Consider the following 27,208-nt stretch of genomic DNA (forward strand, 5'->3'; position numbering starts at 1 on the left):
CTTTTTTATAGTCATGTTGTGTTTTTCCTTTTTTTTGGGTCATTTTGTGTTTTTTTGTCCATTTTTTGGGTAATTTTGTGTCTTTTTTTGTCATTTTGTCTTCTCATTTGTGTCTTTTCTAGTCATTTTGTGTAATTTTTTGTGTCATTTTATGTTTTTTATTTTATTTTTGGTAATTTTGTCTTTTTTGGTAATTTTGTGTCTTTTCTAGTCATTTTGTGTAATTTTTTGTGTCATTTTATGCTTTTTATTTTATTTTTGGTAATTTTGTCTTTTTTGGTAATTTTGTGTCTTTTTTAGTCATTTTGTGTCTTTTTTAATCATTTTGTGTCTTTTTTAGTCATTTTGTCTTCTTATTTGTGTCTATTTTATAGCCATGTTGTGTTTTTCCTTTTTTTTTGGTCATTTTGTGTCTTTTTTGGTCATTTTGACCCTTTTTTTTTATTTTTTAGTTATTTTGTGTTTTCTTTTTGTTGTTCTGGTGGATGTCCTACGGCCCGTGAACGCAGCAGCAGGGACTGACCCTGTGAATTCTTACGCCACCTGAACGCAGCAGAAGCGGGGATACATGGTGTTGTCCTACGCCGCCTGAACGCAGCAGAGCGGGTACGCTGTGATTCCCCACGGCCCCTGAACGCACCGCGCTGAGCTCAGCTCCTCGCTGTCTGTCTGAACCGATGAAGTTGTTTCGAAGATGGCGGATTTCCTGCCGTCCCGCTCCGTGTTATCTGTGTGTTTCCCGACCTGTCTGCTGACCAGCAGCGAGGCCGAGCAGCTGAGGAAGTCCAAGGAGATAGACAAGTCCATCAACAGGGACAAAACATACGTCAAGCGGCTGGTGAAGATCCTGCTACTGGGCGCGGGGGAGAGCGGAAAGTCCACTTTCCTCAAGCAGATGCGCATTATCCACGGACAGGACTTCGATCAGAAGGCCAAAGAAGAGTTCAGAGCGACCATTTTTAGTAATGTTATAAAAGGTAAGGCTGCCTGGAGTCTCCTCTATACTCCATATGTTAAATATATGTTGTTGTGGCCCTTTAAAGTGGTGTTTTAGTGGCGGGAGCAGAGGGCACAGAATGGGAAGTTGGTGGCCACGTTTAGCCGCTGAGCCGTTCAGGGACCCTTCAGGTTGGCTCGGAGACCAAGAAACGCCCATGTTTTTGTGTTGGTGTCCAAGGTAGGGCCGAGGGGCTCCCAGGACCATTGTTGCTGTGTCTGTACTGCTTCTAACAGACACATTTCCCTCATTTTATAAGTCACAAACAATGGGGCAGTCCGTGGCCTAGAGGTTAGGAATCGGGCTTGTAACTGGAGAGTCGCTGGTTCGATTCCCCATCTCCCCAGGTCTAGGACTGAAGTGCCCTTGAGCAAGGCACCTAACCCCCCTGCACAGCTCCCCGGGCCCACTGCTCCTTGCATGGTGTGTTCACCTGTGTGTAAAAAAAAAAGGATGGGTTAAATGCAGAGGTTGAATTTCCCCATTGTGGGATTAATAAAGTAATCTTCTTCTTCTTCTTCTACATTGTCCTAGCCAGGGCCAGATTAACACTCTGCTGTTCCCTGGGCAACAATATTAAAGGGCCCCATCATCAGGACCCCAGGATCACCATCATCTGGCAAAATATAGAATAAATGACATTACTATACAGTTAATATACTCAACACATCAATAACTAACTGTCATCAAGAGCATTTTCATGTACAGATGTTCAAACGCTCATAGAACTACAAACGCACCACGATGTCCAAACAAAACACATCAGCATCAGTATAATCTGGCAGAATTCACCCACTACAGAGATGATAATAATAATAATAATAATACATTTTATTTGGAAGGCACCTTTCTTGGCACACAAGGACACCGTACAAAAAGATAGAAAGAGATCCGGAAGGAATCCGTAATTTTGTGTCTTTTTTAGTCATTTTGTCTTCTCATTTGCTGTCTTTTTTTATAGTCATGTTGTGTTTTTCGTCTTTTTTTTGGTCATTTTGTGTTTTTTTTGTCCATTTTTTTTTTGGGGGGGGGGGGGGGGGGGGGGGGGGGGTCAATTTGTATCTTTTTCGGTCATTTTGTCCCTTGTTTTTTAGTCATTTTGTGTCTTTTTTAGTCATTTTGTCTTCTCAACTAACTGTCATCAAGAGCATTTTCATGTACAGATGTTCAAACGCTCATAGAACTACAAACGCACCACAATGTCCAAACAAAACACATCAGCATCAGTATAATCTGGCAGAATTCACCCACTACAGAGATAATAATAATAATAATAATAATAATACATTTTATTTGGAAGGCGCCTTTCTTGGCACTCAAGGACACCGTACAAAAAGATAGAAAGAGATCGGGAAGGAAGTGTCCTCAATTTTCACTAAAAAATGAGTAAGGAACCACTTTCAAAGCATCCAATATGTATTTACCAACTCCTGTTCCCAGCAGCACTAATGTATTGAACTGATAGATGCATCACAGAGGAAGACAAGACACAAACAAAGATCTAGAATCAAGTAATATTTTGGTCCTCAGCTCATTTTAAACAGAAATCACCGTCTCCTGAAAATTCATTTTTGAGCAACGGCTCTAACGGACAGTTTAACGTATAATAGGGTTGTCAAAAAAAAATAAATGTTCAACTCGATACTGATACTCAGGAAAATATTCGATACTCGATGCCATTTTTGATACCACCAGGATAAAAACAAAGACCCCAAAATTTAACAGAAAATTTTTTATGAACAAGAAAAATGCAACATGTAAAAATGAACAGAACCACAGGTTAAATATTTATAATAAAAAACAGTTGTGCAAAAAGAAACTGCAACTATTAAAAAACAAGCTTCAGGTCTGAGGTAGTGAAAAAAATAAATAAATACAATAAACAATAACAATTAGAACAATATTTAGAGGTTGTATGCTGTGCACGGGGGTTATTGATACTTTTGAAAATGAGTATCGTATCTGGATACAACGTTTTAGTATCGATTGTTTTTTGAGTATCGATACAAACCAGATATTTAGCTTGTGCCCACACTGCCCGGGGCCCTTTAGAGGTCAGGGGCCCCTGTTTTTGCCCAGTTGCCCATATGGTTAATCCGGCCCTGGTCCTAGCGTTGGTGTTTTCCTCGATGATTATCACCAAAACAAACAAGCGTTGTTTGTGGCACTAGAATAATATGAAAGACCATTATTGGTCATCTCTAGCTGCACCTGAACATGTTTGAATATGTCCCAATTGTTGGGTTGGCATTTGTTACACACAGTTGCTGAAACTGCTGAATCATGCAGTTTTATTCACATGTAGAATGGATAAAAATGCTCAAAAAGACCCTTCAGAATATAACACCAGAGCAACCATAACAGGTACTATGTATCTATAAAGTGTTAATTAACAAATCGGAACAAACCGCAACGACATGTGGGGTTCCCCAAGGGTCTATTCTGGGTCCTGTTCTATTCAACATGACTGCCGTTATCACCAAAACATACCAGTGTTGTTTATGGAGAAATCATGGCACTAAATTAATGTAAAAAAATTTGCCTGTTTATCATAAACTTGCCCCAGAATCAAGACCGTTACTGGTCATCTCTAACTGAACCACAACACATGGACAAATGGAACAGAACCCTCAATCAGTCTGGTTCGCAATTTACAGTAATTTAAGGTCCATGCATCATCCTACAAGTAATCCTTTTCACGTTATGTCACTGTGTGTAAAAGTAGTCGGCTGTACAGTGCTGAAATGTTGTAAACTGATAATAACAAATCAGAACAAACAGCAACAGCATGTGGAGTTCCCCAAGGGTCCATTCTTGGTCCTGTTCTATTCACCAAAACATACCAGTGTCGTTTATGGCCAAATCATGGCACTAAAATGGTCAAATTGGTCAATGGTCATCTCTAGCTGAACCACAACATGACTGAAGCTTTTCTGAAAGATGACACATGGACAAATTGAACAGCACCCTCAATCAGTCTGGTACATCATCATCCAAGTAATCCTTTTCACGTTATGTCACAGTGTGTAACAGTAGTTGGCTGCACAGTGCTGAAATGTGGCCACTTTGAAAATGAAAATGAAGTCTGGTTTCTCTTAAAAGTTAAACCCCCCCTCTATTTGGATTGAGGTTATGAAAAGTAGGACATGTTGGGTCCATTTCCAGTACAGGTGGGTAGGTTATTCAGTAATTTAAGCTGCCCTCTAAAACTTACAGAATCACTTCACTAAACTTGTGGCCTAACTACAACTTTCCAGTCTACATCAACACTACAGTCTGCTGTTTTTTTTAATTTATTCTGGGGATTTCTGTAGCACACAACATACAGTAGAACAACAAGTTGGTAGAGCAGTGACCATGGCAGCCTACATGGTAAAGTATCCTTGGGCAAGATACCGAACCCCAAATGGCTCCTGATGATGCGTTCATGGGTGCATGAATGGATTCCCAATGGTGGCAGGTGGCACCATGTAGGGAAGCCTCTGCCACCAGTTTGAATGTGTGTGAGAAAGTGTTAATGAGCACTGTCTGTAGTGTTTAAGGTCTTTAAGTGATCACAAAGACTATAAAAGAGCTCCATATTCACAGTCCATATACAGGTGCATCTCAATACATTAGAATATCATGGAAAAGTGTATTTATGTCAGTAATTCAATTCTAAAACTGGAAATAAGACATTATATAGATCCATTACACACAGACTGAAACGTCTCTGTCTTAATTTAATTAATTTCTTCTAATTATAATATGTATGGCTTACATTTAATGAAGAGCTAAAATTCAGTGGCTCAAAAAAAATAATATTACAAAAAAAACAATTTTAAAAAGTCTGTTTAATATGTAAATGTTTCCTCTATATGACTCAATACTTGGTTGACTTGAACTACTGGAAATCGACTTTTGCATCATATTCTGATTTATTGAGATGCACCTGTATAACATTTAACTATAATGATATAATGTGATCTTATGTAGTGCCTACCTGCCAAACATGATAGGCATTAGTGTATTGAGAGGGAGCCCTGTTGCACCACTTAATAGCATGCTAAGCAAGTGCAAATTCCACCCATGAACTTTAGCCATACACCGCAAGGAAGCGGTGCTGCTGAGGTGAGTCCCACCAGCAGAGTGGTATCGATACTCAAACCTTGTATCCGGATACCATACTCATTTTCAAAAGTATCGAGTATCTGAAGCTTGTTATCATAGTTGCAGTTTCTTTTTGCACAACTGTTTTTTATTATAAATATTTAACCTGTGGTTCTGTTCATTTTTACATGTTGCATTTTTCTGTTTAACTTTGGGGTCTTTGTTTTTATCCTTGTGGTACCGAAAATGGTATCGAGTATCGAATATTTTCCTGAGTATCGGTATCGAGGTGAACATTTCAGTATGGTGACAACCCTAGAGTAACATACGACTGGAAACACATCAAACACAACAGGAAATTCTAAATTAAAAAGACAGTTTGCTGAATCAAACCATTAAATTATAGCCATTTGGATTCAAATTCAAAAACATAGAATAGAAACGCCCTATATTGTCATTGTACATAGCACAACTAAATTAGAGCGCAACTCCCAGAGTGCATAAATGGTAAATGTTCCTGCACTTATATATCACTTTTCTAGTCGCTTTGCAACCACTCAAAGCTCTTTACACTCCAGACTGACTCATTCAGCCGTTCACCCACACATTCATCCTGGTGGCAGAGGCTACCCTAAACGCTGCCACCTGCCACCAGCAGGAATTCATTCAAACACCGATGGACCCAACATCGGGAGCAATGTTAGGGTTCAGTTTCTTGCCCAAGGATACTTCAACATGTAGACTGCCATGGTCAGGGATCGAACCACCAACCCTCCGATCACTGGGCAACCCGCTCTACCAACTGAGCCACAGCCACCTTAAACAAATTAAGAACAACAACACAAAACACTTTAGGACAATAAGGTATAGAGGTATAAAAGGTATAAAATATCACAACAAGAATGAATAATTGAATAGCAAAAAAATAGTGGATATAGAATAAATAGCTCTGTATGTAAAGGAGGTGAATGAGGATGAGTGGTAGCATGTAGAGGCAGTTATTAGATAATATGAATATAAATATATTGCACTATAATATTATTGCACTTATACGGTAAGAAGAGGACGCAGCAGACACAGAAAACAGATGAAGGTTTAGTGTGGATCTAATTTTTCTGAGTATTTCTGGAGGTGATTCCAACATTTGACTACTATATGAAGATATAGATGGAAAATAGTGCCTATATCCAGTAATGTATACAAAACAACTAACATTTGTAAACAATAACACAGTTGTGCAATGATGCATAGTGTAGAGCAGCTATTCTCAACCTTGGGGTCGGGACCCCAATTGGGGTCGCGAGATGATTTCTGGGGGTCGCCAAATCATTTTGGAAGTCAGCTCTGTCTCCACTGTGTTAAAGTGTTCATGTGTTTTAGTCTTTTTGGTCACTCAATTTCTTTTTTTTTTTGTCATTTTGTGTCTTTTTTTGATCATTTTGTGGTCAATTTGTGTCTTTTTTGGTAATTTTGTTTCCTTTTTTGGTAATTTTGTGTCTTATATGGGTCATTTTGTGTCTTTTTTGGTCATTTAGTGTCTTTTTTGATCATTTTGTGGTCAATTTGTGTCTTTTCTGGTCATTTTGTTCCCTTTTTTGGTCATTTTGTGTCTTTTATGGGCCATTTTGTGGCTTTTTGGATCAGTTTGTGGTCAATTTGTGTATTTTTTGGTCATTTTGTTCACTTTTTTTGGTCATTTTTGGTCATTTTGTGTCTTTTTTTGATCATTTTGTGGTCAATTTGTGTATTTTTTGGTCATTTTGTTTCCTTTTTTGGTCATTTTGTGTGTTTTATGGGTCATTTTGTGGCTTTTTTTGGGTCATTTTGTGGCTTTTTGGATCATTTTGTGGTCAATTTGTGTATTTTTTGGTCATTTTGTTTACTTTTTTGGTCATTTTGTGTCTTTTTTGGATCATTTTGTGGTCAATTTGTGTATTTTTTGGTCATTTTGTTTACTTTTTTGGTCATTTTGTGTCTTTTTTTGATCATTTTGTGGTCAATTTGTGTCTTTTTTTGGTCATTTTGTTTCTTTTTTGGGTGATCTGAACTGTGCTTGTGAGATTGTGTTCAGTGAGTGGGGGTCACGGACAACATGCATGTTAAATTGGGGGTCGCGACTCAAAAAGGTTGAGAACTACCGGGATGCTGGAACAATGATGGGATGATTGATTGAAGCTGTTCCGTGTACAGTTCCCTGGTAGAGTAGTTGAGTGGTGTTACTGGGTTATTGCACAGGGATTGTGTGTTTAAAGGTCATCATGCAGGAAGTAACTTTTAGTTTCTGTTAGGTGTCAAACTGTTTCCTTTAGCAGCTGCCAGATGGCGTTTGAACAGGCTGCATCCAAGATGTGAAGGCTCTGCACTAATGCTGCACCATTATGGCCAAAATGATGATCACCATTATTTTGATCCATATTGTAATCACGATTATTCATCATGTTGGGGAAAACATCTGTATTTTTGTTGCACTACTTTTAAACAAACAACAGGAACAGTTTTTAGTGTCTGAAGAAGAGTCAGAACGAGTCTCCAAAAGTCTCCAATAACACCAGAAAAAGTCTCTGGATTTGTCTCCAGTCGCTTTATTGAAAAATAGTCTCTAAGGGGGTCTGAAAAGTCTCTAAATATAGCAACAAAGTCTCTAAATATAGCAACAAAGTCTCTAAGTTGGCAACACTGCTTCACCCGCTTTTACAAAACTCTCACCAAATCATGTGAAGCCCCCTGAGCTATTGGATGAAGCAAAATGAAAATCTAGTAGGTATACACATGGGGGAGGGATACAAAAAATAGCTTTATTCGCTGATGATGTATTTATATATTTATTTATTCATTTACTTATGACAACCCTTACGGACTATGGTTTTCTGTCAGGCTACAAAATAAATGTACAAAAAAACCTCAGGTTATTACTTTCAACTATCGACCAGGTCAAGCGATTATAGAGACAAGTACAAGTTCTATTGGGAATCAAAATCAATAAAGTACTTGGGAGTTAATCTGCCCCAAGATTTAGGACAATTAAAACCCATCAACTATGAACAATGCTCAATAGAATTAAATCTGATATTTGCAGATGGAATCTGATTCCTTATTTAAGTATTATGCTGGTGATAAAAATGAATGTACTGCCGAGGCTACTGTACATACACTGTAAAAAAACAAAAACAATAGCTACTCAATAACATTGAGGCAACAGATTGCACACAATATTATTAATTAAATCTAACTACGTTACAAGTTGAGTTAATAACTTAACAGGAAGTGCCTGTCAATTAGAAACGGACTAATTCTATTTTGTTGGATTCATTCAAAATTCTCCTGATTTAGAATTACAGACACATAAAGATTATATTTAATGTGATCAGAATAAGCAGACTCTATCTCAAACATTTTTATATTAAAGTTACTTAAACAACTGCCTCAAAATAAAGGACGCATTTATATTTAATACATTTTATCAAATATATTAAGTAAAATTAAATGTGTTTACAGTGTATTCCAAAGTGCACCAGTGGAGGTAACAGATAACGAATTTAGGGAATGGGATAAAATAATCTCTAGATCCATGTGGCAGGTACAGAACATAGCAGCTACCTAAAAACAAATTCAACTTCCATGCCTGAAGAGCTATTACCAAGCTGCACAAATAAAAATATTGCTAAATGTATACAATCCCTCTGACTCAGCGAGATGGAAAGAAATTGAGGCCAGCATGACAGATGGGGTCCTATACAGGCTGTAATAGGGGACAATAACCCAAATCATGTGAAAGCATGTCTTGTCTGTTTTGTAGTGGTGTCAACAATAATCGATTCGGCAATGCTTCGCAATGCGGGGCATGCCATAATCGATTATGTTTATTTCCTGTCCTCCAGTCCACAAAATGAGCAAAAAAAGGAAACAAAATTACCAAAAAAGACACAAATTGCCCACAAAATGAGCAAAAAAGACACAAAATGAGCAAAAAAGACACAAAAATGACCAAAAACGACACAAAATGACAAAAAAAGACACAAAATGACAAAAATAGACACAAAATGACAAAAAAAGGAAACAAAATGACCAAAAAAGACACAAAATGACCCAAAAAAAGACACAAAATGACCAAAAAAAGACACAAAGTGACCAAAAAAAGACACAAAATAACAAAAAAAGACACAAAATGACCAAAAAAGACACAAAATGACAAAAAAAGACACAAAATGACCAAAAAAGACACAAAATGAGCAAAAAAGACACAAAATGAGCAAAAAAGACACAAAAATGACCAAAAAAGACAAAATGACCAAAAAAGACACAAAATGACAAAAAAAAGACACAAAATGACAAAAAAAGACACAAAATGACAAAAAAAAAGGAAACAAAATGACCAAAAAAGACACAAAATGACAAAAAAAGACACAAAATGACAAAAAAAGGAAACAAAATTACCAAAAAAGACACAAAATGACCAAAAAAGACACAAAAAAGACACAAAATGACCAAAAAAAGACACAAAATGACCAAAAAAGACACAAAATGACCAAAAAAAAAGACACAAAATGACCAAAAAAGACACTAAATGACCAAAAAAGACATTAAGTGACCAAAAAGACTAAAACACATGAACACTTTAACACAGTGGAGACAGAGCTGACTTCCAAAATGATTTGGCGACCCCCAGAAATCATCTCACGACCCCAATTGGGGTCCCGACCCCAAGGTTGAGAACAGCTGCAATAGACAATAGATAGGGAAGAGTCTTCGTCTGGTTAGTGAGACCATTAATAGTGAAAAGTTGTATATATTCTAACAACAAACGGTGTACGTGGCGATGAAGAGCAGTAGGGTTGAAGACTCCATGTTCTACCAGACAGATAGGCCCAGGCCTTTCCTAATGTTGAGGGGTTTCAGTTTGGACACATAGCAGTTCATCATTTCAAATTAAAGCTGGATTAGTGCAGGGGTGGTCAACCTGTGGCTCCAGAGCCTCATGTGGCTCTTCAGGCCAAAAACTATTTGTATTCCTCAATTGTAAAATTGTATAGCCTTTTTTTTTTACAGCATATTAAAAAAGTTTTGACATTTAAGTCAACTAAAATGTGTTTCATAGCTAACGAAAGTCTCCGGCCCGGCGCTTTAACCTTTAAGTTTTTCCAACTTTGAGTTTAGTTTTGAGTTCCCCGAGATAGACTAGTTTTCAAAAACATATTAATAAATGCTCATTATGACTATTAATAATGTTGGTAGGCTAATTTAGACTTATTACGCTGATTCATTTTCCTTTTAGGCTCAATATAAGGTTTGCGGCTCCATTCCATTCCGTGATTTTCTCCTTTTTCTTTGGCCAACAGTGGCTCTTTAGTTAGTAAAGGTAGTCTGTCGTGTAAAGCTTTTTGGGATAAAATCGCTATATAAGTGCACTAGTGTTGCCAAGATACTAAAATGTTCAACTGGATACCGATACTCAGGAAAATATCCGATACTCCATACCACCAGGATAAAACAAAGACCCCAAAATTTAACAAAAATATTTTTATGAACAAGAAAAATGCAACATGTAAACATTAACAGAACCACAGGTTAAATATTTATAATAAAAAACAGTTGGGCAAAAAGAAACTGCAACTATGGTAACAAGCTTCAGGTCTGAGGTAGTGCAAAACATAAATAAATACAATAAACAACAACAATTAGAACAATATTTCCGGCTGTGTGTGTTGCTGTTTGGTTGCAGGTCGACTTTTCTCTGCTTCATTCTGGGAAAATAACACTTTTCAGCCAGCAACATTAATATAAACTTATGAACTCTATGCTTCTGTATACTGACACTGTGTATAGTACATAGACTGTATAAATAAGGTATAGTACAGGGGGGATCGATACTTTTGAGAATGAGTATCGTATCCGGATACGTTTTAGTATCGATACTTTTTTTGAGTATCGATACTTTTGACAACCCACACAGTTCAGATCACCCAAAAAAAGAAACAAAATGACCAAAAAAAAACACAAATTGACCACAAAATGAGCAAAAAAGACACAAAATTACCAGAAAAGACACAAAATAACAAAAAAAAAGACACAAAATGACCAAAAAAGACACAAAATTACCAAAAAAAAGACACAAAATAACAAAAAAAGACACAAAATGACCTAAAAAGACACAAAATGACCCAAAAAAAGAAACAAAATGACCAAAAAAAGACACAAAATGACCAAAAAAGACACAAAATGACCAAAAAAGACACAAAATGACCCAAAAAATGAAACAAAATGACCAAAAAAGACACAATATGACCAAAAAAGACACAAATTGACCACAAAATGACCAAAAAAGACACAAAATTACCAAAAAAAAAAGACATAAAATTACCAAAAAAGACACAAATTGACCACAAAATTACCAAAAAAGACACAAAATTACCCAAAAAAAAAGAGTGCACTCAATTGACCATATTACCATTTGTGTGATATGAGCATTTCTGCATCTTTTTAAGGTTTTCCCATGTTTCTATTGTGACTCACTGTGATTGGGTGTGGTGCTGAATACTCCTGCTACTTCTGCTTTCCTTTACAATGTCAGTTTCTCTACACCACCAGGGACAATGACTGTGCAAGAAAATCCAGTGCTGAAGATGCAAAATTAGCTGTACAGTTCTTTAGTTGATTATAAATGTTTCATTAACCTATGCTTCATTGCCCTCAGGACAACTACATGCATCTGAGCATGAAATCTGTTAGGTTGCTGCACTGTAAACACATTTAAAACTGCAGTTTCATCATATCTGGTGAAGTGCACGGCAAAGTTATTATAGTTAACGAAAACTAACAAAATAACGAACGAACAAATAGAATTGAAAAAACATTTTAGTTAACTGAAATAAAAATAAAAACTAGAGTTTTTAAAATTAGCTGAAACTGTGTTGTGTGGTTACAAAAACTAACTAAAATTATAGTGAAAATGTCCTTTGTTTTCGTCTTTGTCAACTTTTTTCAGACATAATCCAAAGTTTCTGTTCTCCACTGCTGAGTGTGTGTGTGTTCCTGTTTGTGGGCTTCAGGAGCAGCGAGGGTTAAATTACCGTAATGACTCCATGTTGGCTGGAAAGAGAAACTTCTCAGCTTTCACCAAACATTGGAATCTTCCCCATACCACAAACCATTTAGTTATTATGCTAATATGAAGTGGTCTTGCAGTAAACTTTGCATGTTGTTCTTTCACTGTGTGCAAAAGTCTTCAATTCACCCATCACATCACAAATCACATTTTTTTGCGGCGCCACAGAATACATATAGGGGAAACTCTGCATAATCCTTTCTGGTTGATATGAAATTAATTTATTTAGCTCCGACTAAACAGCTGCTGGTTAGTGAACCTGCAGGAACACATGGTGAATAATCTGTTTACTGAGACTGGGACACAACAACCAATAAACACCTGAACTGTACGAGTTAATAACCTTATTGGGGCTGAGATGATAAACCAAAGGAAATAAAGGAAACATTTATTATGACCTCTTTGAATCTCACACCAACACACAGCCCAATACAAAACAACTAAAACTAATAAAGACTAAACTAAAACTAGCAAACTCACTCTTAAAACTAACTGAATTTGAAAACGAAAATTCATTAAAACTAATGAAAAATCCAAAACAATTATAGCCTTAGTGCACGGTTCTATATGTGGCCCCCTGCAGCATTTAGCCCTTTATCGGGCGAAGAACTATATTTGGTAACTTCAGTGGATATCTAAATGGGTTCCCCTTATCTCTCTGTTTGGTCGTAGAACCACATGGATTGTAGGCATGGACCATGACATCTGACCAATCGGTATGATAATAATTTAATAATTTAATAATATTAACTTTATTCACCTTGACCTCCAATGTAAAAATGAAAAATTTAGAAAAAAATCTGCAAGAAACAGCCGTACAAACAGTTATTCTTCAGTGACTTTGCAAATTTACTAGATCAAAGTGGCAAATCTACAAGTAACAATTGCACAGATTTAATCAAATCAATTTTATTTATATAGCCCAAAATCACAAATCACAGATTTGCCTCAAAGGGCTTCACAGACTGTACATGGTTTAACATTTAAGAGATTTAAAGTGGCAAATCTGCGCAAAAAAGTTGCAGATTTACAAGAAAAAAGTGGGGGCAAAAAAAATATTTTTTCTCGCAGATTCACCACTTTAAATCTCATAAATCTGCAACTTTTTTTCTCGTAGATTTGCCACTTTAATCTCGTAAACTTTTTTTCTCAAAATATTAGGCTACCCCCCTCCCCCGGGTCCGTATGTTGTTGTTTTTTACACATTCTGGCAGTATGTAATATCCTTATTAAGGGTTAAGTGTCCCATCCCTGACCTAATGGGTAAAATTGGCCAGAATACAAATCTGACGTGCTTCCCTCCTCCTCCTGCAGGTATTCGAGTGTTGGTGGACGCTCGAGAGAAGCTACACATTCCTTGGGGCAACCTGTCCAACCAGCGGCATGGAGACACCATGATGGCCTTTGACACCCGGACCATGATGGCCCATGGTCACGGCATGGTGGAGACTAAAGTATTTCAGCACTATCTGCCGTCCATCCGGGCCCTGTGGGCCGACCAGGGCATCCAGAACGCCTACGACCGCCGCCGCGAGTTCCAGCTGGTGAGTCAAAGTGTTGCCAAATACCTTCTCTGCAAGGAGCTTGCTTGCTGTATTTCTTGGGATCAAATGCCCTGATTGCCTTTTTGTTATATTGCATTGCACTTAAGTTGCCGAGGTGGGTCAAATAGTTGTAGAACTTGGTTCAGGTTGGCTCCATGTGGCTGTGACCAAACATTTCTACCAAATGAAATGGTTAGTTGTTTACGTTTTAATTTTTATTTAACATTGGTGTAGACCCAAATCAATTTATATTCTTCGATTGTAAAAATGTGCAGCCTATATATGGCATTAAAACATTGTTTTTTTAAAACTTTTTGGTCAACTTAAATGTACATCAAACGACACCTTAACCTCTACATTTTGCCTACTTCAAGTCTAGTTTTATGTTTCCCCAGCGAGGCTAGCTTTTGATTCCAGAGATATTTGTCAAGTGTCCAGCCTCTCATTTGCACTTTGGTTCTCACTGCTTTCTGACAAAATCATATTGATTAATGCTCATTATGACCTATTAGTAAAGCTGGCAGGCTAATTTAGACTCAGTCAGCTGTTTTATCATCATTGTAAGGCTGAAATAAGGTTTGCGGCTCCATTCCGACATTTTTTCCCTTTTTTTCTGCCAACAGTGGCTCTTTTGCCCATAAAGGTTGCCAACCCCTGCACTAGGGGGAATAGTGTCCACCGGGAAAGTCTCAGGCCACGCCCCCTTCTAATGTCTCAGGCCACGCCCCCTTCTAATGTCTCAGGCCACGCCCCCTCTAAAGTCTCAGGCCACGCCCCCTCTAATGTCGCTCACTCAGCGTGTCCCCGTTACAAAAAGGCTCCAGAGGGATTTAGAGACTCCGGAGGTGATGTTTGGTTTTAGATCATGGCGTAATCGCTTGTCGACAGTTTCGACCGTGATCACATACGCAACGGATTAAACACGGAGACACAACTGTGGCTGCTGTCACTAACTGTGGACAACGTCAGCAGCTGGTCATAAACAAACCAGCATGGCTAATTATGCACAGTGTCTCCACTGATCATAAACAAACCAGCATGGCTAATTATGCACAGTGTCTCCACTGATCATAAACATAGTGATCGTGAATTAACAGCATCACTAACTGTGCACAGAGTGTCTGGTGCTTGATGTAAACAAACAGAGATCGCTAAGTGAACACCTCCTGCAGCAGCAGCACATACACACTGTACTGCTACAGAGCTAACTGTTAGCCTGTTAGCACATACACACTGTACTGCTACAGAGCTAACTGTTAGCCTGTTAGCACATACACACTGTACTGCTACAGAGCTAACTGTTAGCCTGTCAGCACATACACACTGTACTGCTACAGAGCTAACTGTTAGCCTGTTAGCACATACACACTGTACTGCTACAGAGCTAACTGTTAGCCTGTTAGCACATACACACTGTACTGCTACAGAGCTAACTGTTAGCCTGTTAGCACATACACACTGCACTGCTACAGAGCTAACTGTTAGCCTGTTAGCACATACACACTGTACTGCTACAGAGCTAACTGTTAGCCTGTTAGAGACAGGAGGACTGTGCCGCTTCGACTCGTTCTTACTCTTCTTAACGAGCCTCCGGCCCCCGCGGCTCGTTAAGAAGAGTAAGAACGAGTCTCCAAAAAAAAGGATTTGTCTCCAGTCGCTTTCTGGAAAAATAGTCACTAAGTGGGTCTGAAAAGTCACTAAAAATAGCAACAAAGTTGCTAATTTGTCAACACTGCTTCACCAGCTTTTACAAATGCGCGTGTTGTTGTGGCGTCCAGTACTACGTCACATCCTGCTTAGTGTTCTATCCAATCAGCAACCAGGCTGTTTTCAGGGGAGAAAAAAGACCCTGCTCTTCTACAGGGACTAGAAAAGTCCAGACAAAAGTCCTCTTCTATTCAAATTAGATTCCAGGTTTTGGTTCTGTTATTTTGTCACTCTGATCCATCAATAAAGTTTAAACCCTTCAATCCCTGCTTGATCTCCATGATGCTTGCTTTGACCTCTGTTTGCATGTCCAGTGGTTGTTTGTGAGCAGGTTGAGGGGGCTGAGTATACAGACGAGCATTGACAGCAACAGATAAAGGCTCATAGAGCAGAGCTGCAGCTGCTCAACACACACACAGACACACACAAGCTAATGAATCTGCTTCTTTCTGGGCTGCCTCCCCACACCCTTCCTTCCTCCATCCCTCCTTCACCCACTGCTGTCCACAAGTTCATGTTGTGGTCCCACTGTGTCTTGCTCACAGGATAATGGTCTTTAATCGTCCTGCAGGGAAGTTAGCTTCCCACTGGAGCACTGACATTCAAAGAGCAGTCAGCTCACTGCATTGATCGTTTTCCTGTTCATATCATTCTGTGATGCCTGTACGTTCACCTCCCATTATCCTGTTTCTTACAGCTTCCTTTCCCTTTCATTAAAACAAGTTGTTTTATTGTCTGTAGAAGGAATGCCTTTAATGCCACCAACATGCTTTTGTCAACAGCAAGCAGAAACATAGTTCAAATCAAATCAATCTGTCATAGTTATGATGATGATATAATAGCATATTTATGCAAGTACAACCTTTCTAAGAGCAATTAACTATTATTTGCCTCAAACGGCCCGCGGTGAAACTCTGATTTTATTTTACTTTTTCAAAGGACTGGCCCAACCGGCTGATTGTATTAACTGGCTCAGCTTCTGTTAGGCCCTGTGTCATTTCAGCTGGGTACAGTGACTGAAACAAGAATAGACAGTTCATTAAATTAAATTAAATTACATTTATATAGCCCAGAATAACAAATCACAGAGTTGCCTCCAAGAGCCTTACAGACTGTACAGGGCCCACCCTCTGTCCTCTGACCCTCTCAGCAGACAAGGAAAAAAAACCTTAAACAGGGGAAAACTTGCAATGAAAGACGATGTATAGAACAGATCAACATGGTAGAATACAGTAGATAAAGTGTGGGATGGGGGAGAAAGGAAGGCCAGAGAGAGGAACAATGACAGCAGTAATGGCACCAACCCAACAATGGTTCATAGCGGCTGCAGCAGAAGTCAGAGCCTAGACCTCTCCTATGGAGGTGTTGATGGAGGAGGTCTGGGAGGCGAGCAGGAGTCTGCTCCACCATTGGCCAGTAGCAAAGCAGCTGGTGTAGAGTGGACCAGGAGAGGAGCATTCCCACCTGGGGCCGGACCACATCCACAGCAGGACGAAGTCAAAGGAGAAAGCACAGAAACAGTGTGACTAAGATACGAGCCAGTAGGAACCTGAATTATTGGGACATCACTGTGTAAAGATGAAAGAGAGAGAGGAAGGAGTGTTTCTTCAGCCAGCCCTACAGTCTACACTACAGGCTTTATCAAAGACCATAGACTCTATATGAATAATGTTTGTAGTGACGTCTGGTTGGTTTGTGTCCCGTTGGAAGCATCAGTTCATCGTTCCTCTCTTAGTCTCCATCTTGTTTCTGATACGGGGAGCAGACCATAGACACAAAATGACCAAAAAATGGTACAAAATGACCAAAAAAATGACAAAAAGACACAAAATCACCCAAAAATGACAAAAAGGCCAAAAAATGACCAAAGAAAGATACAAAATGACCAAAAGAAGACACAAAATCACCAAAAATGACACAAAATCGCCAAAAAAAGACACAAAATCACCCAAAAATGTGTAGTGCATCTATAAGTGTGGATCAGAGGAGGAGGAGGAGGAGGAGGAGGAGGAGGAGGAGGAGGAGGAGGAGGATCTGATCTCTGACTCCAGCCTCTCTACACCTCAACCTGACTGACTCATGTTAGCATTAGCTGTTAGCATTAGCTGTTAGCATTAGCTGGTGCTAGTTTAAATGTTGTTATGACCTCAGTAAACTGAGCAGCGACTCCTTGGAGTGTCTGTTAGTCCAACAAACGCTGAACAAGACATTTAATGAACAAAACCTTCAGATAATACGTCATTAAGTCAAAATACAGTCAAAGGATCAAAGTTATGAGACCAAACCACTAAACCTCCTTTTTTATATCTATATAACGTTATATATAACTTTATTGACTCGTTGCCGTGGATACGCATTGTTCTGCTTCTCTCCTGGTGACGGCTCGCCTTGTTAGTGACCTGTCAATCAAAGGTAGCCCCGCCCCAAATCATACGATTCTTTATCTTCTATTTTCTTCTAAATGGGGCCATTATTAGAACTATTGACATCAGATTGTCTTGAAGAAGATTGTTTACTAGTGATTGAGACCATAGTGTTGTCCTGAAAAACATTTCTGAGGGAATAAATCAAGTGACAAGTTTTTGGTAATTTTGTGTCCTTTTTAAATAATTTTGTGTCTTTTTTAAATAATTTTGTGTCTTTGTAAATAATTTTGTCTTTCTAAAAAAAAAAAGTGTATTTTTTGGTAATTCTGTGTCTTTTTTTTGTGGTCATTTTGTGTCTTTTTTTTTTTTAGTAATTTTGTGTCTTTAAATAATTTTGTCTTTTTTAAAAATAATTTTGTCTTTTTTTTAAAAATAATTTTGTGTCTTTTTTGGAAATTCTGTCTTTTTTTAGTAATTTTTGTCTTTTTAAAATAATTTTGTGTCTTTTTTTTAGTAATTTTGTGTCTTTATTTGGTCATTTTGTGTCTTTTTTTAAAATAATTTTGTCTTTTTGTAAAAAACATTTCTGAGGAAATAAATCAAGTGACAAGTTTTCTCATTTTGCATTGAAATGAATGGACCTAAATGCTTCTGCAGCCACCGTCAGCGCCCCCTGCTGGAATCTTTGGTAGAATGCAGCTTAAGGCACTTCCTGGTTTGCCTCCCGCTCAGACCAGGAGGTTGCCGCCTGTCAAAGACAAACGTTTTAAGTTTCCTCTTAAATAAAGAGAGGGTCATAGTGCAGGCGAGATGTTACAGAGCCGTAAATGTCCCGGCATGAAAGAGGCTATGCATGCAACTCACTCCGAGTCAATACGGAAGTGAGTTAGTGAGTTATGTCCAGGTAAAATATGGCATTAAAGGACAAAATTCTGAGGTAGCAGGTACTAAAGCGTTGTATCCGGATACGATACTCATTTTCAAAGTATCAAAACCTCCCTCTTTTCTTTTATCAAGCTTGCCTAATATTGTGCACAGCAACAACCTCAAAATATTGTTCTAATTGTTGTTGTTTATTGTATTTATTTATTTGTTGCACTACCTCAGACCTGAAGCTTGTTATCATCGTTGCAGTTTATTTTTGCACAACTGTTTTTATCATAAATATTTAACCTGTGGTTGTGTTCATTTTTACATGTTGCATTTTTCTTGTTGTTAAAAATATCTCTGTTCAATTTTCGGGTCTTTGTTTTTATCCTGGTGGTGTCAAAAATGGTATTGAATATTTTCCTGAGTATCAGTATAGAGTTGAACATTTAATATCGTGACAACACTAGCAGCAGTCACTAAAAGTCTCTCTCTCTCTCTCAATTGGCTTTAATTCTATTCAATCGGCTTTATTGGCATGACGTAACAATGTATATATTGCCAAAGCAAGCATCAGAAAAAAAGATAACCATAAGGAAAGCAATATTTACAATAAATCATTATATTTAAAAGGAAAGAAAAACTAATAACAATAAAAGAAAGCAATATTTACAATCAACATATAATTTATACAATCTAACTGTCCCAGCAAAAAAAGAAGAAAGAATAAAATAAAAACAAAACCAACAGCTGTGTGTCACAATATGTTTCTCTAATTAGTTTATATTTTTTACATTCTCTCTCTCTCCCTCTCTCTCTCTCTCTCTCTCCCTCCCCTCAGGGCGAGTCAGTCAAGTATTTCCTGGACCATTTGGAGAAGCTTGGCCAGTCGGTAAGTGTATAGCTTCAGTAATTACAGATGTCCAGATTGGAGTGAGAGCACGTAGCCATGTAATGAAAAGAGAAGCAAGTGATTCAGAGAGACTAGCATCATGTTTGACTTGGTGCTTTTACTGCCTCTACTGTTTCAACACCATATTCATTTGTTCATTTCAGTAACACTTCAACCTGTTCTGCTCCACCTTTCACTAATGATGTTCTTCCTCCGCAGCATTTTCTATATTTACAACCTCATTGTGAGACAATCTGCCTAATGTTTACACTAAATGGTCATGTGATGTGTTCCAGGTTGGTACGGGGGCTTGAAATCCTTGAAAATGCTTCAATTTTAATGTTGTGTCGTCAAGGTTTGAAAAGGATTTTGGATAAAGTGCTTGAAAATGCTTGAAATTCTTCCTGTATTTCTCTTCAATCTGACTACAGATAATCACATGTTTAATGAAAAAAATACTAAATTGAATATTGAGATTAGTAAACTGTACTTTTGGTTGGTAAAAGTGTACAAAAAAAACATCGCTGTCAGTGTGGTTGAGGGAAAAAAGCCCTTTTAGCATGTAAGAGCTCATCTAAAACATGAAACTTACAACCGGAAAAGCTTGAAAATGGACCTGGAAAGTCCTTGAAAAGTGCTTGAATTTGACCACTGAAAAAGTGTTTGAACATTAATGTGGGCGGAGATTATATCTGATAATTGATAATTGATTAATCTAATAAATTGTGTCCACTTGAGATTGTTTTTGTTTAAAAAACTGTCTTAAAATGAAGTAACGGTAAGTATTAGTGTGGATGTAGCAGTGTTAAAATTGTCATCTATATGTTAATATACAGCTTAGGGCTGGGCGATATATATATATATATATATATAAATTATATCGATATATTTTTAAGTGTAATATGGAATTAGACCGTATCACAAATATCGATATAGTTAAAAATGTTTTCTTTCTCCATATATAAGTGCTGCCCTACTAGGGTTTGTCATATTTAGTTCTTTTGTAATGTTCGTTATTCTTTTCTCATATAAATATATTTATTTCAGAAAAAAGATTGGCTTATTTTATGTCATAGGCTATTTTTATTTAAGATATTTTTTATTTAAATGTGCACTTTATGGGGCTTTGATTTTAACAAACAAACAAACAGTATTTGGTTTTAAGTGTTCACTTAAATAAACGGTTTCATTAAAACTACTTGTGACATGTCAGATTTGACTGTGACTGAACATTTGCTCTCACTTGGAGATAAAAATATCAAGATATATATCGATATTCAGCCTGAATATATATCAGGATATAACTTTAGGTCCATATCGCCCAGCCCTACTACAGCTGAAAGTGCTTTCTGTCACAGCCTTTCATGACATTTGACATAAAATAAAATAAAAAATACAAAATGTCCAGGATGATAGAAGTCAATGGATGGAGATGTAATAACTAGAATGATGAGCTTTCAACTTTCCTTTTTTTAAACCAACTGTGGTGGTTACTACGGGTTTATTACAGTGGAATATAAAGGGACTAGTATCTGTGTAACCACAAAAGAATGATGAATATAAAATACTTTATCCACCTACAGTGTATTTAAGTGGACTTATACATATAAATACTTCATTTAAAAAAAAAAAAAACATATTTCTGAGTATTTCTACATTTACACATTTCGTCAATATTGAGCAGAGTATATTCTTAAAACAACCATTTTTGTTAAGTTTTGACAAATTATGTAAAAAAAAAAAAAAAATGTATATACCATAATGTTAAACCGCAATGATAACATGGATTGTATTTTTTTTTTTTCTCATTTTAGACCATTTTCCTGTATATAATCAGATTTTTATGAAAAAAAATGACTGGTTATACTAACTGACACTTGTCTAGTGCAGCTGTTCTCAACCTTGGGGTCGGGACCCCAATTGGGGTCGTGAGATGATTTCTGGGGGTCGCCAAATCATTTTGGAAGTCAGCTCTGTCTCCACTGTGTTAAAGTGTTCATGTGTTCATGTGTTTTAGTCTCTTTGGTCATTTTGTGTCTTTTTTTGGTCATTTTGTGTCTTTTTTATTATTTTGTGGTCAATTTGTGCCTTTTTTGGTCATTTTGTGTGTCTTTTTTGGTCATTTTGTGTCTTTTTGGTCATTTTATGTCTTTTTTTGGTCATTTTTTATCTCTTTTGGGTCATTTTGTGTCTTTTTTTATTCTTTTGTGGTCATTTTGTCTCTTTTTTATTATTTTGTGGTCAATTTGTGCCTTTTTTGGTCGTTTTGTGTGTCTTTTTTGGTCATTTTGTGTCTGTTTTTGGTCATGTTGTGTTTTTTTTAATTTTGTGGTCAATTTGTGCCTTTTTTGGTCATTTTGTGTGTCTTTTTTGGTCATTTTGTGTCTTTTTGGTCATTTTATGTCTTTTTTTTTGGTCATTTTTTATCTCTTTTGGGTCATTTTGTGTCTTTTTTTCTTTCTTTTGTGGTCAATTTGTGCCTTTATTGGTCATTTTGTCTCTTTTTTTGGTTATTTTGTCTCTTTTTTTTGGTCATTTTGTTTTATTTTTTGGGTGATCTGTGAGATTGTGTTCAGTGAGCGGGGGTCGTGGACAACATGCATGTTAAATTGGGGGGTCGCGACTCAAAAAGGTTGAGAACTACTGGTTTAGATCACATCATTGACCCATAAGCTTTGTAAGTATAGACAGTATTAATGCATACTCATGTGATAACCATGTTAAAACAGGATACTTAGGATTTTGAGAAGTGGGGGAGACCTGACCTGTTTTCCATGACATTAAAGTGTTGCTTAGATTGCAGGCTGTAATGTTTTTACAGGGTTTATCTGTAGCGTGCATGGCCATTTAGTCCATATTCTTTCAGTACAACAAGTATGTACAAGCCTGAGTGTCTAACTCAGTCTGCAGAACATCCAGACAGTATTCAGACCCCTTTATCACATTTAGTTATACTGCAGCCTAATGCTAGAGTCATTTAATACTCTCTCTCTCTCTCTCTCTCTCTCTCTCTCTCTCTCTCTCTGTCTCTCTCTCTCTGTTTATTCTCTCTGGTATGTGTGGAATGTAGATGCAGTGTTAAACAGGGATGTCATAAGAAGTGTTCACTGTTTTAATCTGCAACACAAAGATCTTTCTGTGACTTATTATTTCCTGTGTATGTGAGGTTGGATGTTATTTCATAGGTAATACCCTTGATGGGTTTCTATTGAAGATATGTACCAAGAAAATTATATTATTTATTTATTTTACAGCTTATGAAAATTAAAGACCTTACACCAGGGCTGCACGATTATGGCCAAAATGATAATCACGATTATTTTGATCAATATTGTAATCACGATTATTCATCATGGTAGGAAAAACATCTATATTTTTATTGCACTACTTTTAAACAAACAACAGGAACAGTTTTTAGTGTCTCCTGCAGCAGCAGCACATACACACTGTACTGCTACAGAGCTAACTGTTAGCCTGTTAGAATATACACACTGTACTGCTACAGAGCTAACTGTTAGCCTGTTAGCATACATACTGTACTGCTACAGAGCTAACTGTTAGCCTGTTAGCATACATACTGTACTGCTGCAGAGCTAACTGTTAGCCTGTTAGCACATACACACTGTACTGCTACAGAGCTAACTGTTAGCCTGTTAGCACATACACACTGTACTGCTACAGAGCTAACTGTTAGCCTGTTAGCACATACACACTGTACTGCTACAGAGCTAACTGTTAGCCTGTTAGCACATACACACTGTACTGCTACAGAGCTAACTGTTAGCAATTTGCAGACTGGACGCTAAGGGGTTAACATCCCCTCTGGCTCTGCAGCTGGGAGAGACTGCTGCAGGAGGACTGTGCCGCTTCGACTCGTTCTTACTCTTCTTAGCGAGCCGCAGGGGCCAGAGGCTCTTCTTAACGAGCCTCCGGCCCCTGCGGCTCGTTAAGAAGAGTAAGAACGAGTCTCCAAAAGTCTCCAATAACATCAGAAAAAGTGTCTGGATTGTCGCTTTTTTGAAAAATAGTCTCTAAGGGGGTCTGAAAGTTGCTAAATATAGCAACAAAGTGGCTAAGTTGCAACACTGCTTTGCCGGCTTTTACAAATGTTGCGTGTTGTTGTGGCGTCCAGTACTACGTCACATCCTGCTTAGCGTTCTATCCAATCAGCAACCAGGCTGTTTTCAGGGGAGAAACACGGCCCCGCCCCCTGGTGGTTGGAGGACTACTGGTGTAGAAAGTGTTGATTAGATCTGCAGGAGAGACGCATTTTAAAATGGAAATATCACCGACAATCAGGTTAATTTAATCGTGGCGGCTAAAATCGTGATCAGGATTAAAATGTGATTAATTGTGCAGCCCTACCTTCCAGTGTACCAACAATCTGAAAGCATGGCGTTTTTTTCAAGATCTGTTAAAACTAGTAACCCTGTGCTAACTTCTTGCAGGACTACCTCCCCAGCCAACAGGACATCCTCCTGGCCAGAAAGCCCACTAAGGGCATCCACGAGTACAACTTTGAGATCAAGAACGTTCCCTTCAAGATGGTGGACGTTGGCGGTCAGCGGTCTGAACGGCGGCGCTGGTTCGAATGCTTTGACTCGGTCACGTCCATCCTCTTCCTAGTCTCCTCCTCCGAATACGACCAGGTGAGTCGGCTGGAAGCCTCACAGTGTGGAGAGGCCACCTGAAGATGATAGAACATCAGGTCTAGAGAACAGTCACCATCACTTCAACTCCTTCAAAAACTAAACTGACAGAAAATACAAACTGGTAATTGAACTGTGAAAAATGTAGTAGAACGGGTATTTGTGCTGATCACAACCTGTGTTTAACTGTAGAAAATGTGAAATAGCTTATTATGTGAAGCTGTTATTTGTAATTTTATTGTTTTGGATCAGTCCAAAGTAGTTGTTGTTGTTTTCCACCATGAGATTAGTGATACTGTGTTCAGTGTTTCCCCTAGATCAGGGATGGGCAGCTTAAATGCTGCAGGGGGCCTCAGTTTCTCATGTCCACTACCACAGGGCCACATATAGGAGCATCACTAACCAGATATGATCAAACTGACATTTAAATATGTTTACAGTGCAGTAACTTAACATATTTCATGCTCTAATGCATGTTTAACAGTAGAAATAGGAATACAAAAGGTTTGAAGCAAATAAAAAACTGTGATTTCTTTTTTTTTTCAGTGTAAGAACAGCAGACCAACATTAATTGCAAGAAGTAATTTTGTGCATTTCTACACTGCACTTTTAAGATTTCATGCTCAAATGCATGTAGTTGTACTGAGGGCCACTCCAAGTGAGGGTGAGGGCCGTATGTGGCCCCCGGGCCTCCAGTTGCCCTTCCCTGCCCTAGAACCTTTTCCAGCAGTGGTGCTGCTGTGTCCGTGGCCATGAGCAGTGTTGCCAACTCCTCAGTAAGGAAAGTAGCTATTGGCTCCAAAAAGTAGCTAGAAGTTGCTAAATGACGTCTTCGCCTAATTTGCATAATTGGCCATGTGCATGTTCTTGTAATGGACGCTGCAGGAGAGAGGAATAACACCCTAAATATGTCTAGAACTGCAAGTGAACTGTCTCCTGTCACAACCCTCAACCCCTTAATCCGGCCTCGGGACTGGACGCTAAGGGGTTAACATCCCCTCCGGCTCTGCAGCGGGGAGAGACTGCTGCAGGAGGACTGAGCCGGTTCGACTCGTTCTTACTCTTCTTAACCGGTGGCCAGCGGCTCGTTAAGAAGAGTCAGAACGAGTCTCCAATAACAGGAGGTTACCGCTAGGTGAGGTTACCGCTAGGCGAGGTTACCGCTAGGCGAGGTTACCGCTAGGCGAGGTTACCGCTAGGCGAGGTTACCTCTAGACGAGGTTACCGCTAGGTGAGGTTACCGCTAGGCGAGGTTACCACTAGGTGAGGTTACCACTAGGTGAGGTAACCGCTAGGTGAGGTTACCGCTAGGTGAGGTTACCGCTAGGCGAGGTTACCGCTAGGTGAGGTTACCGCTAGGCGAGGTTACCGCTAGGCGAGGTTACCGCTAGGCGAGGTTACCGCTAGATGAGGTTACCGCTAGGTGAGGTTACCTCTAGGTGAGGTTACCTTTAGGCGAGGTTACCTCTAGGTGAGGTTACCACTAGGTGAGGTTACCTGTGTCTACAGCAGGAGGGATGTTACACATGTCCTTATTCTCGCGATATAGCCTTTATTTATAAACTTTTCTATAGTGATTTTTCTATTTAAATAAATGAATAAACGTTTAACGTAGCACTTATTTAGTTGTCTTTGTCCCACTAATGAATTAAATGCTGACTCATCTATATTTAACACATTAGATTTATTACATCCCTTAAAATCAAGAGGGCTTCACGACCCCCGTGGATCTTTGGCCCCCCCTGTTGGGAATCACTGGTCTAGTGGGCTCCTAAAATAAAGAAAATGAAGCTTCGTTGTCACTTCACTAATATCTGCATTCTACCTGTCCAGGTGCTGATGGAGGACCGGCAGACCAACCGGCTCAGCGAGTCCCTCAACATCTTCGAGACCATCGTCAACAACCGGGTCTTCAGCAACGTGTCCATCATCCTGTTCCTGAACAAGACGGACCTGCTGGAGGAGAAGGTGAAGCAGGTCTTCATCAAAGACTACTTCCCCGAGTTCTCCGGCGAGCCGTCGAGCCTGGCCGACGTCCAGCGCTTCCTGGTCGAATGTTTCCGCAAGAAGCGCCGCGAGCAGCAGCAGAAGCCCCTCTACCACCACTTCACCACCGCCATCAACACCGAGAACATCCGGCTCGTGTTCCGCGACGTCAAGGACACCATCCTGCACGACAACCTCAAGCAGCTGATGCTGCAGTGAGGAGACTGAGGAGGAGGAGGAGGAGCAGCAGGAGGAGCAGGGATGGGTGGAGGTGAAGAGAGAGAGGGTTAGGTTAACCCCAACCCTCTCTCTGACCCTAACCCTGTCAAGGTGCCTTTTTATACCCGTACGGGGAGCGCCCCTCCACCCGTTAACCTCCTGGACTCTGATAAGCTCCTCCCCCTTTTGAACTCTGACTGTATTAAAGCCACCACTACTCTGCCCCCCCCCCCCCCCCCCCCCCCCATTGCTTTCTACGCTCTCCGTCTTACTGAGCTTTGACTCCTAACAGCCATCAGACCACTGTAGATGACCTTTGACCCCCACACACCAGTCCACACGTTTCAGCCCCTGACGTCTCTTATTGTTCTTCCTCACTATGTGTTGCTGTAGTTCACATCCACACACTTGTTGCTATGCTGCTCTGACCACTGTTGCTATGGGAGGTGAAGAAGAGGAGGAGGAGGAGGAGGAGGAGGAGGAGGAGGAGGAGGAGGAGGAGGAGGGGCTTGTTTGTTTTTAACTGTTGCCATCAGGTGTTTCACAACTTCTTTTGTTTTGTTTCTGGTTTTACATCTGCTCTCCACTGGAGCTTACACTGTAAAAAAAAGAAGGTGTTTTTAGTCTAAAAACCAGATCAAACAGTAAATCTAAAGGTCTAAAACCAGATCAAACAGTAAATCTAAAGGTCTAAAACCAGATCAAACAGTAAATCTAAAGGTCTAAAACCAGATCAAACAGTAAATCTAAAGGTCTAAAACCAGATCAAACAGTAAATCTAAAGGTCTAA

At 38.9% G+C, this 27,208-nt stretch overlaps 1 protein-coding gene across 1 annotated transcript; it reads left to right on the plus strand.

Moving 5' to 3' along the window:
• The first annotated feature begins 459 nt into the window (after positions 1-459).
• gna13b (guanine nucleotide binding protein (G protein), alpha 13b) lies at positions 460-27,208 on the plus strand. The gene is made up of 5 exons (XM_059347921.1): positions 460-977; positions 13,503-13,732; positions 19,514-19,564; positions 24,013-24,213; positions 26,047-27,208. Exons 1-5 carry the CDS (start codon positions 695-697, stop codon positions 26,416-26,418), a joined length of 1,137 nt encoding a protein of 378 aa, XP_059203904.1. The 5' UTR covers positions 460-694; the 3' UTR covers positions 26,419-27,208.

The sequence above is a fragment of the Centropristis striata genome, chromosome 13 (genome assembly GCF_030273125.1).
Source record: "Centropristis striata isolate RG_2023a ecotype Rhode Island chromosome 13, C.striata_1.0, whole genome shotgun sequence".
Classification (NCBI taxonomy): Eukaryota; Metazoa; Chordata; class Actinopteri; order Perciformes; family Serranidae; genus Centropristis; species Centropristis striata.